Source organism: Carcharodon carcharias, chromosome 1, assembly GCF_017639515.1.
Source record: "Carcharodon carcharias isolate sCarCar2 chromosome 1, sCarCar2.pri, whole genome shotgun sequence".
Classification (NCBI taxonomy): domain Eukaryota; kingdom Metazoa; phylum Chordata; class Chondrichthyes; order Lamniformes; family Lamnidae; genus Carcharodon; species Carcharodon carcharias.
Genome location: NC_054467.1, coordinates 213393453 through 213409626, shown reverse-complemented (window position 1 = coordinate 213409626; position 16174 = coordinate 213393453). Strand labels below are relative to the sequence as shown.

Below are 16174 nucleotides of genomic sequence, written 5' to 3'. Positions count from 1 at the left end.
ACAAGAAAACCATTATTGATGTCAAAAGGTGTAACTCTTTTTTTGTTGTTCTTGCAGCTTTGCACACCTATAAATTGACGATCATGGGGGATATGAAAACCCCAGATTTCGATGACCTGCTTGCTGCTTTTGACATCCCAGATATGCAGGTTGACCCTAAAGCAGCAATTGAATCTGCACATGATGAGAATGAAGGGCAACTGAAACAGAGCATCCCTGTGGATGAGGATGCCCAGGTCCCCTCGGCACCCGATGGGGTAGTGAGTGTGATTGTAAAAAACATCCGAACTCTTGATTCATGCGAGACTGCGGCCACAACGACGGAAACCTCAGCCCTAGATAAAGAAAATCATCATTCTTCGGGCAATGGCTTACACAATGGCTTCCTCAGCGTGACAACCCTCGATGGGTATTCTAAAGATGCGGACAGTAAGTCAGTCAGGTGCGAGGGCCCACCGGGGACCGAAGCAAAACTAGATTTGTCGCGAGCCGAGATCATTGATAGCCCAGGTACCGGACTCAAAGATTCTGCGTTTAATCAGTTCAGCCCCATTTCTAGTGCGGAAGAGTTTGAGGATGATGATAAAATAGAAGTTGATGATCCTCCACATGTCAAAGAGGAGAGCCATCCAGTTTTTCAAGCGAACGTACTTCCAGGTCCGACTGCTGAGCGAGAATGTGAGAAGACGAGGAAGCCAGGAGGGGAGAACGCGGTCAAGCAGGAAGTGTCCATCCCAGATGCTGAAGAAAAGGGTAAGATATTGAAAAGCAACAGAGAGAGTGAAAGCCCCAGTGTTAATTCAGGGATTCTTGAGACATTTAAGGTCCGCAATGTGGATGAGAAATTGTCTGACGAGGATGCTGAAAAGAGTTTTAAAAGTTCCTCTGAAAAGCAGCTTGATAACAGAGTCCTCGATGGCAAAAGTGGTGAGAAAACCGGAGTGAATGTTACTTGTTCTTCAAATCTTAGGGCTAAGTCCTCCTCCAAGCTTTCCTCGTGCATTGCAGCAATTGCCGCTTTGAATGCTAAAAAGGCTGCAGCAGATACCAATAAGGAACCTCAGCCTGTCTCTAGGGGGCCTTCTCCGGTTTTAAAAGAATCTAGAGAAAGCCCTAGAGTCACTGAAAAATCTCCAGAGGGCCCTCAGAGCCCAATGGAAGTGGTGAAGAAAGTAGCCATCAAACAGCCCGATAGCCCCAGGAGCGTGTCAAGTGAAAGTAGCATGAAAGGGTCCCCTTCCTCTCCCGCAAGCTCACCGCCTGCAATCCCCAAGGTCCGCATCAAGACCATCAAAACATCATCTGGTGAAATTACCAGAACAGTGACCAGAATTATGCCAGATGTTGAGCAAGAGCTTGGTAGAAGAGGACCAGAACAGGCAAACTCCATGGTTGTCTCATCACTTTTGTCGTCTCCACCTGCTGAGTCTGCTGTGTCTTCGCCTCCTACGACACCAATGCAATCGGCACTTGTTACAGCTTCTAATACAGTAATGTCTCCTGAAGTTGCTCAGAAACAGGTTACAATTAAACCTGTTGCCACTGCTTTCCTTCCAGTGTCTGCTGTGAAGACGGCAGGATCGCAGGTGATCAATCTGAAGTTTGCGAACAACACTACAGTCAAAGCCACCGTCATTTCTGCTGCCTCAGTTCAGAGTGCCAGCAGTGCCATCCTGAAGGCTGCCAATGCTATGCAGCAACAAACAGTGGTGGTACCAGCATCCAGCCTTGCAAATGCCAAACTCGTGCCAAAGACTGTCCACCTCGCTAACCTTAACCTTTTGCCTCAAACTGCTCAAGCGACTTCTGAACTCCGTCAGGTGCTTTCCAAAGCGCAACAGCCCATAAAGCAGGCACTAATCACTGCTGCTTCCACCCAGCCTGCCAAAAAGGTATCTCGAGTCCACGTGGTGGCCCATTCCCAGAATGCAGTGGTTGAGACGTTTAACAAGGTGCTGAGCAGTGTAAATCCAGTCCCTATCTACACGCCTAACCTTAATCCTCCAACTAATGCTAATATCACTATACCGCTTCGTGGGTACAAATGCTTAGAATGTGGTGACTCATTTGCTTTGGAGAAGAGCTTGGCACAGCATTATGACCGGAGGAGTGTGCGGATTGAAGTCACATGCAACCACTGTGCAAAGAACTTGGTCTTTTTCAACAAGTGCAGCCTTCTTTCACATGCTCGTGGGCACAAAGACAAGGGTGTGGTTATGCAGTGCTCCCATCTCATTATGAAACCCATTCCTGCAGACCAGATGATCATTCCCAGTTCCAGTAATACTATTTCCGCCACTACTATATCTGCGCCGGTCTTGACATCTGCAGGTGGCACTGCAAGTGCTGTTGCAAAAACTGTTGCGAGCATACCCAGTGCAGTGATCTCTGCGCCTGCCAATGCCCCCATTCTCCCAGCAATGCCCCTCGATGAGGATCCGTCGAAGCTTTCCCGACATGGCATGAAGTGTTTGGAGTGCAGTGAGACGTTTCTGGATGAGATCTTGCTCGCAACACATTTCCAACATGCTGCAGAAGCAGGAGGACAGGTAAATCAAGCTGTGTTAAGTGAGTTGGTAATTGTTCTCTAGCTGTCTATAGCCAAATGTTTCCTGTAAGTAATGGCCTGTCAGGCCTCCTAAATATACCTGGACAATGAATAACATTCTTCCTGAAAATGCTTCTTTAATTATGTCTGCAGCAGATAGCAGCAGCAACAACAACAACAACTTGCATTTATAAAACCCCTTTAATGTAAATGTAAAAATGTCCCAAGGTGCTTCTCAGAAGCATAATCAGACAAAAATTGACACCGAACAAGGAAAGGAGATATTGGGGCAGGTGACTTAAAAACTGGGTTGAAGAGGTAGATTTTAAGCAGTGTCTTAAGCAAGGAGAGAGAGGTGGAGAGGTTTAGAGAAGGAATTCTGGAGCTAGTGGCCTGAATGGATGAATGCATGGCCGCCAGTGACGGAGTGGAAAAAGTTGGGATGCACAATGACTAGAGTTGGAAAAGTATTGGAGGGTTGCTGAGCTGAAGGAGATTACAGCGAACGGGAGGAGCAAGATGATGGAGGATTCGCAAACAAAAATGAGAATTTTAAAGCTGAGATGACAGTGGACAACGAGCCAGTCTAGTTCTGTGAGAAAAGGGATGATGAGTGAATGGGACTTAGTTCCAGTTAAAATATACATCATGAGCAGCAAAGTTTATTGAGGGTGGAAAATGGGAGGCTGGTCAAAAAAAGCATTGGAATGCAAGCCGAGATAATAAGAGCAATAGATTTTTGAGGGGGAAGGTCTTAATCAAGGATAATAAAATTGTACAGAGAATTATAAACAGAAATTTTAAAGCTGGTGTCAGCTGTGTGGACTCTGAATTGTTTTGTACTCAGTTGGCCTGGCTTCTTACAAAACTGTATGTGATGTGACTTAATATGATTTCTTAAAATTAATCCTTTGATTTTTCATTATGGCACAACATATTTACAGTGATACAAGATAGGTTCTGATGAAGAAGGCCTTTGAATACATCTTTTTAGAATACTACTTCTACTGTGTTTCCACTGCAGTAGGAGTGTCCAAATTCAGATCCACTGCCTACGTTCCCTGGTGACCAAGCCCGCAAAAATTAAGCAAATATTTTACATTCTTACTTGTCAGTCTGTCTAGTGTGGATTTGGTGAGCCTGGGGCTTGCAAAGGGATGCTCTTGGAACTGCTATTTCATTGGTGAATAAATTCTAAATCAGAACACCAAGACCTGTTGGCAGCAGCAGCTTGAGATATATATACACTAATGAAAACAGTCGGGTAGCTATTGACTTTTTGAAATAGTGCAAAGCGGAAGATAGTCGGCAGCCCATTTTACTTCTCTCCTTATTTTCATTGACTCGAGGGGACAATTTAAAATAAATGTTAAAAAGAATTATGATACCATCTTTTGATTTTTTTCCTGTTCATTCCTGTTCGCTTTTAGTGGAGATATTTTTGCTTATTGACATCAGTACTTAATGATGCAAGTAGGGAGGAGATACTAAGAGTGACTGGTAACACTGTGAACTAAATAAATTATGCAGTGAAGCCAGCTGAGTTTCCAGGTCTTCTAGCTATCTACGAATTGTATTTGTGTAGTATTTAACATAAAGAATGTTCCAAAGCAGTCTATGAATGGCCATGAGGAAACAGTGATGAATTAAAATGAGAGAGATTAAGAATGGTGATTAGAAGCTTGGCCCTGGGTAGTATTTATTGCTCAGCCAACATCACTAATATCAGATAACCTGGTGATTTATCTCTTTGCTGTTTGTGGGACCTTGCTGAGAGTAAATTGATTGCAATTTCCTACATTACAGCACTTTAAAAATAACCCATGTGCTTTGGGGCATTTTGTTCATGGAAAAGGGCTACACAAATGCAAGCTCTTCCTTTCTTTGGTTGAAAAGCTGAGCTTTTGAGAACATTTTTAGGAGAAGATAGTGGAGAGGAAGAGAGGTTTAGGAAGGGAATTCCAAAGAATGGGTGGAAGGATGCTCTGGCACCAAGGGATGGAGAATTGGACAAACAGCCAGAAACAGAGGACAGGTGTGTTTGGGGCAGAGGGATATCTAAGACTGGGGAAAATAGGGTGCTAAAAGACCTTAAAACAATCCAACCACACTGGTGAGGATAGAGGATATTAATACAAAAGCAAAGTGCTGTAGATGTGGGAAATCTGAAATAAAAAAAAAGGAAATTCTCAGCATATCAGGTAGCATCCCTGAAGAGAGACAGAATTTACTTTTCATGACACTTGCCAGTTCTGATGAAAGGCCATTGAGCTGAAACGTTAACTCTCTGTGCAGATGCTGCCTGACCTCTAAATATTTGCAGCATTTCTGTTTTTATTTTATATTTGATGAGGATATTACATTTGATGCATTTGGTGGTTGGAACCATATTGGTCAGCTATGTAATAGGACAATGGCTGACTGCCATTTAGTGCAGAACAGGATAAGTGGCATTTTGGCATTTGCAAGGCTGGATGCTGGAACATTCACTTGATTTGAATAAGTTGGAATTTATGAAAGGTGGAGGAAGAAGGTCCATAAGAATAGTATTGGCGTCATTGGGCTGAATTCCCGTTTGGCTGAAGAGACAAAATTGATGTGGATGAGGTAGCAATTTCATGTCCCCGAGTGGCGTGCCAGCTTTCCAATATGGTTGGAAGAGGCAGCGGGTCCAGTACGCTGGCAAGCTGCTTGAATGTGGCAGGTAACCAGTTAAGCCCCTTGAGGGCTTAATTAAGGGCAATCTACCAACTGAATTTTTCATTTGGCACAGGGGTATCCATCACATCTGGAGACTGTCCATGAAACTATGGCTCCCAGTGGCAGAGCAGGTAGACATTGGAGTTGTTAATGTGGGGTGCTTTCACCCTGATAGAGAAGGCCTTAATCTTCCTGGCCCCCCTGCAGAAATGAAAGTGCCCCCGCACCTCCCTACATACTTCAGCAGCTCCCACTTCTGACGGTGGGGTTGCTGAACTTACAGTGCTTGAGAGCCACCTATTGGCCCTCCAGACTCAGGAGCTTGTCTGCCAAACTTAATTGGACAAGGTTCCCAGAGGTAACCACTTAATTAACCTCCTCCTTCAAAATCACTCTCTGGAGCCCGGCGCTGACATTTGTGGGTTCCTGAACTGAATTTCCTCCCAACAGCTGGATCAGGACCCAGGAATGAAAATTCAGCTTGTTGAGTCTGGAGATGACAGTTGTTTGATGATAATAGCAGAAGGAGCTGAGACAGAGGTGGAAGGTGGAAGTAAACATTCTTTGTGTGTGTTACAAAAATATAAGTTGTTAAGGATATGAAGTTTGATTAGTTCATGATCTAATTACCTTTTCTTAAGGGTTTCCATTTGGTCCTTGGGGAAACTCCAAATGATTGAGCTATTGAGCAGGTAAAATCATCCTTCGGGCTATAGGGAGTGTGGTCTCAGTTCTGAGAGTGGTCTAAGACACTAAGCTTGAATATTTTGGCATTCCAGTTACACCATGCATTTGTGATCATCCCTGGCTTCGGAGATGATAGTTTAAACACTTAACAACACTATAAATTTTATTATAACTGCCAAACAAATTTATTAAACAACAGTTAGATAAGTGAGCAACAACAATGGCACAGTGAAGATTTTACAGCAGTTCCAAGTTGAACTACTCACCTTCAAATTACTGGAAATGACAAATCGTTGAGCACGATGCATTGAATGTAAATTTAAATGTTAACCTTGTTGCCTATAAATCTATCTTTGGTAGCTTCAGACTGACAACCTAATTTTCCAAGATAGCCCTGAGAAGAACTTCAATATGATGAGGACGAAGCAAGTTTGAATACATATTTGTTAAGTACAAAAAAAAGTCACCAATCGGATATACAAACTAAACCCACCAGATACTTGTATTTGAATTGAATTCCAAGGAATGGTCCTCTTTGTTGATGCCTGAACCAGATCATAAAGTCTTTTTTTTCTTGTTTGATATTATGTTGGGGCTTCATCTGTGAGTGAATCTGGTTTTGAACTTTATTTGTATGGTAGCAAAGAAAAAAAGCATACTCAAGATGCAAAAGCGATTATTTTTTGTCGCACTGACAACCTTCTGACTCAGATCGTTATTATCCAAAACAAGCTGATGCTGACGCCTTCAAATCAGACATCTAATTATCTCTCGTTATGCGTGGTGTCATCTACGCTTGTTATTTAAACAAAATAATTTTAAAACGTTATATTAGACCTAATGAGATGTATACATTTTAATCATAAGAGTTATTGCTTTTGCTACAGCTGAACCTAGATTAAAATGTTTAATTTAACATGTAATCTTCAACGAACTATTAATCTGTAAAGGGTATTATACATGCTCTTTAAGAATAATGTTTAGTAAGCTGAACAATTAAAAAATCTATAGTAATTGAATTTAAGATTATATTTTGAACTAGGTGATGACTGCAAAGTATATTTATGCATTGAAAGTCTGTGGTTGGATCAGCTGGGAGTTTTGAAGAAGGTACTTTATATTATCTAAATTAAAACAGGTTATTTTAATCCTGTGCATTTTTTATATAAGATCATATTTAAATGTTATATATAGTTCTAAAAGCCGAGATTTTAAAGAAGTACATTGTTGCATCGATAAGGGTTTGAAGAAGAAAGGCAGGATTCTGGGGCTTTGGGTTCTTAGATTATAAATAAGGAGGCTTAGAACTGAATCAATTTTCAGTGCAGATGGCCATGAAAGAGACATGCTGCTGGTTTTTAACTTGCTAAAAGACATAGTTTAGGTCAGTGGCTCTCCAAGGCTTGGTGAGTGGACCACCAGTGTTCCGTGAGGGCCTTCCGTGGGCTGGTCCAAATGCAAGTTATTGACATGCAATGCCATAGCTGAGGCCATACGAGAGAACAGGCCAGAACCCTCATCCCTACCACTCACGTGATGTCACACAACCAGATTGGCTCGGCAAGAGTGGTCACAACTGAGCAAAAAAAAGTCGTCTCAATTTCTCTGCTCCTCTCACCCATTCTAATCTGTCTCTCTCTGAACTTACTGCACTCCGTTCTCTCAGGTCCAACCCCAACATTGTCATCAAACCCGCTGACAAGGGTGGTGCTGTTGTTGTCTGGCGCACTGACCTCTGCCTCGCGGAGGCTGAGCGTCAACTCGCAGACACTTCTTCCTACCTCTCCCTGGACCATGACCCCACCACTGAACATCAAGCCATTGTTTCCAGGACTGTCACTGACCTCATCTCCTCTGGGGATCTTCCTCCCACAGCTTCCAACCTGACAGTCGCCCAACCTCGGACGGCCCGCTTCTACCTCCTACCCAAAATCCACAAACAGAACTGTCCCAGCAGACCGATCGTGTCAGCCTGTTCCTGCCCCATGGAACTCATTTCTCGTTATCTTGACTCCTTTCTCTCTCCCCTTGTCCAGTCCCTTCCCACCTACATCCGTGATTCCTCTGACACCTTACGTCACATCAACAATTTCCAGTTCCCTGGCCCCAACCGCTTCCTCTTCACCATGGACGTCCAAACCCTCTACACCTCCATCCCCCACCAGGATGGTCTGAGGGCCCTCAGCTTCTTCCTCGAACAGAGGCCCGAACAATCCCCGTCCACCACTACTCTCCTCCGTCAGGCTGAACTTGTTCTCACACTGAACAATTTCTCCTTTAACTCCTCTCACTTCCTCCAAATAAAAGAGATGGCTATGGGTACCCGCATGGGCCCCAGCTATGCCTGTCTCTTTATGGGGTATGTGGAACATTCCTTCTTCCAGTCCTACTCCGGCCCCCTCCCACAACTCTTTCTCCGGTACATCGATGATTACTTTGGTGCTGCTTCATGCTCTCGTCGGGAAAATTTATTAATTTTGCTTCCAATCTCCACCCCTCCATCATTTTCACATGGTCCATCTCTGACGCTTCCCTTCCCTTCCTTGACTTCCCTGTCTCAATTTCTGGTGATAGACTGTCCACCAATATCCATTACAAGCCTACCGACTCCCACAGCTACCTCGACTACAGCTCCTCACACCCCGCTTCCTGTAAGGACTCCATCCCATTCTCTCAGTTCCTTCGCCTCTGTCGCATCTGTTTCGATGATGCTACCTTCAAAAACAGTTCCTCTGACATGTCCTCCTTCTTCCTTAACCGAGGTTTTCCACCCACGGTGGTTGACAGGGCCCTCAACCGTGTTCGGCCCATCTCCCACGCATCCGCCCTCATGACTTCTCCTCCATCCCAGAAACATGATAGGGTCCCCCTTGTCCTTACTTATCACCCCACCAGCCTCCGCATTCAAAGGATCATCCTCCACCATTTCCGCCAACTCCAGCATGATGCCACCATCAAACACATCTTCCCTTCACCCCCCGGCGGCATTCCATAGGGATCGTTCCCTCCTGGACACCCTGGTCCACTCCTCCATCACCCCCTACTCCTCAACCCCCACCTATGGCACCTCCCCATGCCCACGCAAAAGATGTAACACCTGCCCCTTCACTTCCTCTCTCCTCACCGTCCAAGTGCCCAAACACTCCTTTCAAGTGAAGCAGCATTTCACTTGCATTTCCCCTAACTTAGTGGACTGTATTCGTTGCTCCCAATGCGGTCTCCTCTACATTGGAGAGACCAAACGTAAACTGGGCGACCGCTTTGCAGAACACCTTCGGTCTGTCTGCAAGAATGACCCAAACCTCCCTGTCGCTTGCCATTTTAACACTCCACCCTGCTCTCTTGCCCTCATGTCTGTCCTTGGCTTTCTGCATTGATCCAGTGAAGCCCAACGCAAACTGGAGGAACAGCACCTCACCTTCCGACTAGGCAATTTACAGCCTTCCGGACTGAATAATGAATTCACCAACCTTAGATCTTGAGCTCCCTCCTCCATCCCCACCCACTTACCGTTTCTTCCTCCTTCCTTTTATTTTTTCCAATAATTTATATAGATTTCTCCTATCCCACCTATTTCCATTATTTTTAAATCTATGTCTTTTATGCCGTTAGCCTTTCCACCCCACCCCCACTAGAGCTTACCTTGAGTGTCTTGCCATCCATTCCTAATTAGCACATTTGTTTAGATAATATCACCACCTTCAACACCTCTTTGTTCTTCTGTCTGTGACATCTTTTGATTATCTGCTCCTGTAACTGCTTGTTTGTCCCTACGACCACATCCCCCCTAATTCTCTCCTCCACACCCCCCCCCCTCACCTTAAACCAGCTTATATTTCACCCCTCTCCTAATATTCACTCAGTTCTGTTGAAGGGTCATGAGGACTCGAAACGTCAACTCTTTTCTTCTCCGCTGATGCTGCCAGACCTGCTGAGTTTTTCCAGGTAATTCTGTTTTTGTTGAGCAAAAATAGTGTTGTTTTATAAGTAAGATTTATATTACTATTACAATAAACAGCTGTGTTATTGGATTTTCAACACACTTGGGGCTGAAAACGAAGAGGAATTGGGTGAACATGGAGCTGAAATGAGACTGAAGCTCTCAAGCTTGGGACAAGATATCACCTCATTGGTGTCTCATCAGAAGCAGCTCCATTCTTCCTATTGATCTTGATTAATTTTTTCCTGGTAGCAAGCAAAAGTGAGTGGGTGGGACCAGTAGGTGGTCCATGGATTCTTTTGAACCACCCAAGTTGTTACTGCACATAAAGGTTTGAGGACCACTGGTAATTCAGGCTTTTAAATTAAATTGTAATTGTGGAGTGAGAGTTTGAAGGGACATCTCCCCTCCCTGTATAGTAACTTAGCAAACTCTTGAGTAAAAAGCCATTTGCTTTATTCAGTTTACTCTTCCGAATCTCCTATCAGCTTCGATAACCAGTTCAAGAGTAATCCTTTAAACTTCCGAATAGGAATTAGTTATCCAGACTTTTTTTTAAACTGTGCCATGGGTTGCCCACCCACCATCTTGCTAGTAAAGTGCTTTCATGATTTGATCACCCTCTTAAAGAAAACTTGCTTTAATTTCCTGTTATCTTTTGCCTTCCTTATGTAAACTGATTAAAGCATTTCCTGAATATAATTTCTCCATATCTGTGAAAAATGTAAAGATTTCAGAAAGAACCTTGCAAAACAACTTGCATTTATATAACATCTTTAACATAGTTAAACATCTGAAGCTGTGTCACAGGAACAATATGAAACAAAACTTGACACTGAGCCACGTAAAATGTCATTAAGCCTGTTGACCAAAAGAAGGTAGGTTTTAAGCAGCGTCTTAAAGAAGAGAGAGAGAGGTTGAAATGCAGAAAGGCTTCGGGAGGAAATTCTAAGTTAGGGCCTAAGCAGATGTAGGCATGGCTGGCAGTGGTAGGGCGATTAAAATCAAGGATGCACAAGAGGCTGGAATTGGAGGAACTCCGAGATCTCAGAGGGTTGTAGGTCTGCAAGGAATTACAGATTTTTTTATTTGTTTACTGAAGAGCATGCCTGGCAAGGCTGGCATTTATTGTTCATCCTAGTTGCCCTTGAGAAGGTGGTGATGTTCCAGTGCATCTGCTGCCCTTGGCCTTCGAGATGATTAGAGGTTATGGGTTTGGAAGGTGCTATTAAAGATAGGGAGAGACAAGGTCACGGAGGGATTTAAGAACAAGGATAAGAATTTTAAATTAGTTGCACATGATGGTAATCTGAAACAAACCAAAAAAAGCTTGAAACAACATCTTGCATTTATGCAAAAGAAAGACTTACGTTTATAAAGTGCCTTTCATGACCTCCATGTCCCAAAACACTTTACACTGAATGAGCTACTTTTAAGTATAGTCACTATTGTAATGCAGGAAACACTTGCACATAGCATGCTCCCACACACCTCAATGTGGATAGTGACCAGAGAATATATTTTTGTGGTGTCGATTGAGGGGTAAATAATGGCTGGAACACTGGGGATAACCCCACTGGAAATAGTGCAATGGGATCTTTTACATCCTGAGAGGTCAGGCAGGGCTTCAGTTTAATGCCTTATCTGAAAGACAGCACCTCCAACAGTGCAGCACTCCCTCAACAATGCACTGGAAAGTCAACCTAGATTTTGTACTGAAGTCCTGGAGTTGAAGTTGAACCCACAATCTTCTGACTAAGAGGCAAGGGTGCTGCCCACTGAGCCACAGCTCACACTGACAACAGTGCCTTTAATGTAGAAAAATATTCCAAGGCATTACACAGAGGCATGATCAAATAATTGGGACTTTAAACCAAAGTTGGAAGTATTAGGAAGGTTGCTTGAAACTGGTCAAAAAGATGAGTTTTAAGGAAAGACTTAATGGACGAGAGGGAGCTGGAGATGCAGAAGGATTTAGAAAGATAATTCCTTGCGTGAAACTAAGGTGGCTGAAAGCATGGCCACCAATAATGGGCAAAGGAAATAGGGGTGGTGGGAGGGCAGGGAGGCTGCAGGCATGACAGGGCAGAGAGGTGAGTGGGACTGAGTGGGTCAGGATAAGAGCAGTAAAATTTTGGATGGCTAAAATTTTTGGATGATGGGAGGCCAGCAGGGAGGGCATTGGAGTAGTCTAGTCTGGAGATGACAAAGGAAGTTTCAGTGACAAAAAAGGGATGGAGAGGACAATGGTACAGAGGTGGATGTAGGTATTTTAAGCGATGTTTAGCATATAGGTTGGACAGCTCACTTCCAGCTGAAGTAGTTTGTGAACAGTTTGGTTCAGTGTGAGACAGTGACAGGGAGAGGCTAGAATTGATGAATGAGGGCATAATAGGAGCAATAAGGTTTTACTGGGGATCATATTGTTAGCTGAAGAATTACTGTGGTTAATGAATGGTGAGGGTCAAAACTAGACAGTTGGGAATTTGAAACTGCAGTTGAAGTGGCTTAAGGGAGGTTTCTTTTAAAGAGCTATGCTGATGACAGCAGGACTGGTGTGGACGTCTGCTCAGAATGAACCTGATACTCTGAAGTCCGGTATTTCAACAGTGAAAGACAGTAGAGGATAGGATAGTGTAGGGGTTATGTTAATGGGTGAATAATTCAGAGAGTGCAAGTTCAAATCTCACTGCCAGTTTGAGAATTCCAAATTCAAGTCAAAAAGTGATCATGAATCTGTTATATTGTCATAAAACCTAATTTGGAATTAATGGAAAAGGAGATTGGGTATTTATAAAACAGGCTGCCAATTGTTGATTATTTTGTGTGACCACGACAGAAAAATTTCATATCTGCTATATTTTTTCTTTGAATCACGGGGCAGAATTTTTTGTTGGGTGTCAGGAGCCAGATGTTCAGATCATTTGTGTATCCCAAGCCCATGCTTCTTGACAGCCTGCTAGCTGGGGATTCTTTACGTGAGATGTTCGCCATCCAATTAAGGATGGTGGATGAAACAAGAAGGTGGGAGACCCTGCAGCAGTGTCCAGCTGGCAGCCCAACTTGGACAGGGGAGCACTGTTGACAAAGAGGGAGAACTAGGGGTGCCTCAGCACTTATGAAAGGCTTCATATTCAGGTACAAAGAAGAAGGCCCAAAACTGTGAAGGGGTCTGTGGCCACTATTGGGAGTCTTGTGGTCCCCTGATACAACCATTTCATTCAGCCTTCAATGGCCCTCCATCACTCAACTAGAGTCTGTCTCCACAGTGTTGCCTGGCTCACAACACAGCTAGGGGCCACATGAAACTTCCCTTACTGTGAGGAAATTGCCCTTAATTACCTTGATTGTCTGCCCACCTCTGTGGAAAATGTTGCCTATTCCAATGGCAGCTGGTCCCAGGGAAACTGAAGCGGCACTTGCTTAGCAATAACCTGCTCACTGACGCTAAGTTTGGGTTACGCCAGGATCACTTAGTCCCTGACCTCAGCCTGTTTTAAACATGGATAACAGAGCTGAACTCCAGAGGTGAGGTGACAGTGACTGCCTTTGACATCAAGGCAGTATTTGGCCGAGTGTGGCGTCAAGGAGCTTTTGCAAAACTGGAGTCAGTGGGACTCGGGAAAACTCTCCACTGGTTAGAGTAATACCTATCACAAAGGAAGATGGTTGTGGTAGTTGAAGGTCAATCATCTCAGTTCAGGACATCACTGCAGGAGTTCCTCAGGATAGTGTCCTAGGCCCAAACATCCTCAGCTGCTTCATCAATGACTTTCCTTCCATCATAAGTTCAGAAGTGGGGATATTCACTGATGATTGCACAATGTTCAGCACCATTTGCGACTCCTCAGGTACTGACACAGTCCATGTCCAAATGCAGCAAGACCTGGACAATATCCAGGCTTGGGCTGACAAGTGGCAAGTAACATTTGTGCCACACAAAAGTGTCAGGTAATGACCATCTCCAACAAGAGAGAATCCAACCATCGCCCCATGACATTCAATGGCATTACCATCATTGAATCTCCCACTATCAACATCCTGGGGGTTACCATTGACCAGAAACTGAACTGGACTAGCCATATAAATACTGTGGCTACAAGAGCAGGTCAGATGCTAGGAATCCTGCAGCGTGCAACTCACCTCCTAACTCCCCAAAGCCTGTCCACCAGCTACAAGGCACAAGTTAGGAGTGTGATGGAATATTCTCCACTTGCTTGGATGATTGCAGCTCCCACAACACTCAAGAAGCTTGACACCATCCAGGACAAGGCAGCCCGTTTGATTGGCACATCCTCCACATCATATTCTCTCCCCCTACCACCGATGAACAGTGGCAGCAGTGTGTACCATCTATAAGATGCACTGCAGGAACACAGCAAGGCTCATTAGGGAGCACCTTCCAAACCCTGACTGCTACCATTAGAAGGATAAGGGCAGCAGATAGATGGAAACATCAGCACTTGGAAGTTCCCCTCCAAGCCACTCACCGTCCTGACTTGGAAATATATTGCCCTTCCTTCACTGTCACTGGGTCAAAATCCTGGAACTCCCTCCCTAACAGCACTGTGGGTGTACCCACACCACATGGACTGCAGCGGTTCAAGAAGGCAGCTCACCAACACCTTCTCAAGGGCAACTAGGGATGAGCAATAAATGCTGACTTAGCCTGCAACACCCACATCCCAAGAATGATTAAAGAAGTTACTGTTGAATCTGCTTCTACCAACCTTTGAGGCAGTGTATTTTAAATCATATAAACTTAGTTGTGTTTTACAAATAACAATTCTCCTCATCTCACCTCTGTCTTTTTTTTTAAACCAATTACCTTAAGTCTGTGTCCTCTGGCAACCAACCCACTGGAAACAGTTTCTCCTCTTGTACTCTATCTAAATGTTTCATGATTTTGAACATCTCCATTAAAGCTCCCCATCACATTCTTTGTTCTAAGGAGAACAATCCCAGTTTCTCTCGTCTGTCCACACAACTGAAGTCCCTCATCTGCTCTGTATCTTTGCCAAGGCATTGACATCCTTTCAAAAGTGTGACACCCAGAATGAAGCAGAATACTGCAGCTGAGGCTGAACAGGTGATTTATAAAGGTTTAGATCTACAAAATAATTCCCTTATTGCATGCTACTTTGAATTATTGTCCTCAGTATTCTGTCGTCTCATGATGATATTACAGTGAGCTCTCAAACTACAATCAATCTTAGCTCAGGTCTGCTCCCTTGTTGATGCAATATTTTTGAAATTATAAATGCTGCACAGTACGAAGCTGGAAAATAATATGAGTATAGGTGACACCTTAAAAACGACTTCAGATTTAGCTTCTGCCAATTAAACTTGACCCTCATTGCTTATTCCCAGTCATCCATAACTGACAGTAACAGTAGTGGGTTCTTTCTTGCAAACATAGAAAATAAGAGCAGGAGTAGGTCATTTGGCCCTACGAGCTTTCTCCACCATTCAATATGATCTTGGCCGATCTTCTTTCTCAACGCCATACTCCCGCTTTCTCCCCATGCCCCTTGATGCTTTTAGATTCTAGAAATCTATTTCCTTCTTAAATATATTCAGTGACTTGGCCTCCACAGCCTTCTGTGGTAGAGAATTCTACAGGTTCACCACCCTCTGAGTGAAGAACTTTCTCATCTCAGTCCTAAATGGCCTCTCCCGTATCCTGAAACTGTGACCTCTTGTTCTAGACCCCCCAGTGAGAGCAAACATCATCCCTGCATCCAGCCTGTCCAGAATTTTATACGCTTTAATGAGATTTTCTCTCCTTCGAGTATTTGTCTAATTTCCATTATAAGTTACTATTGAACCTGCTTCTCCTATCCTTTGAAGCAGTGTGTTCAGTGTATTTCCAATCATAGTAACTTCGTTGTGTTTTAAAAACGACAATACTCCTCATTGCACCTCTGCCTTTTTTTTTAACCAATACCTTCTTCCAGCCTCCTTGCAACCCACTGATTAGAAGTTTTATACCCTGACAGTGTTATCACTAGGCTTATTTGACATCTTGGAAGCCTATCACCATCTCAGCTGGGATCAGGCAATGAGGAATTGAAGTAAAATTTTCCGTTTTGTTTTGCTAAGTACCATACTGCATAGTGTATTTAACTACTACATGACATTCTTTTTGTAAATGTTTATGTTTGTGATCTGTGCAGTGCTTTTGTAGCCATTGGTATTAGAAGATGGTAACTCCAATTAGAATTGCTGATTTTCGTCAACCCCAGATACCACATCAGGGTTTCATTTATTTGGTGCACCAGGCTGTTGCAAGCAGCACA

General features: G+C 43.8%; 1 protein-coding gene across 8 annotated transcripts in view; it reads left to right on the top strand.

Moving 5' to 3' along the window:
* The window catches only part of znf532 (zinc finger protein 532), a 195147-nt gene that overhangs the window by 107094 nt on the left and 71879 nt on the right, over positions 1-16174 (top strand). For 7 of the 8 annotated variants that reach the window (XM_041185665.1, XM_041185655.1, XM_041185671.1 and 4 more), the window contains one exon: positions 58-2549. In XM_041185665.1, the coding sequence (XP_041041599.1) occupies positions 84-2549 (2466 nt within the window). In that variant the 5' untranslated portion in view covers positions 58-83. The remainder of the gene's footprint in view (positions 1-57; positions 2550-16174) is intronic. The other variant, XM_041185715.1, reaches the window with a different exon arrangement.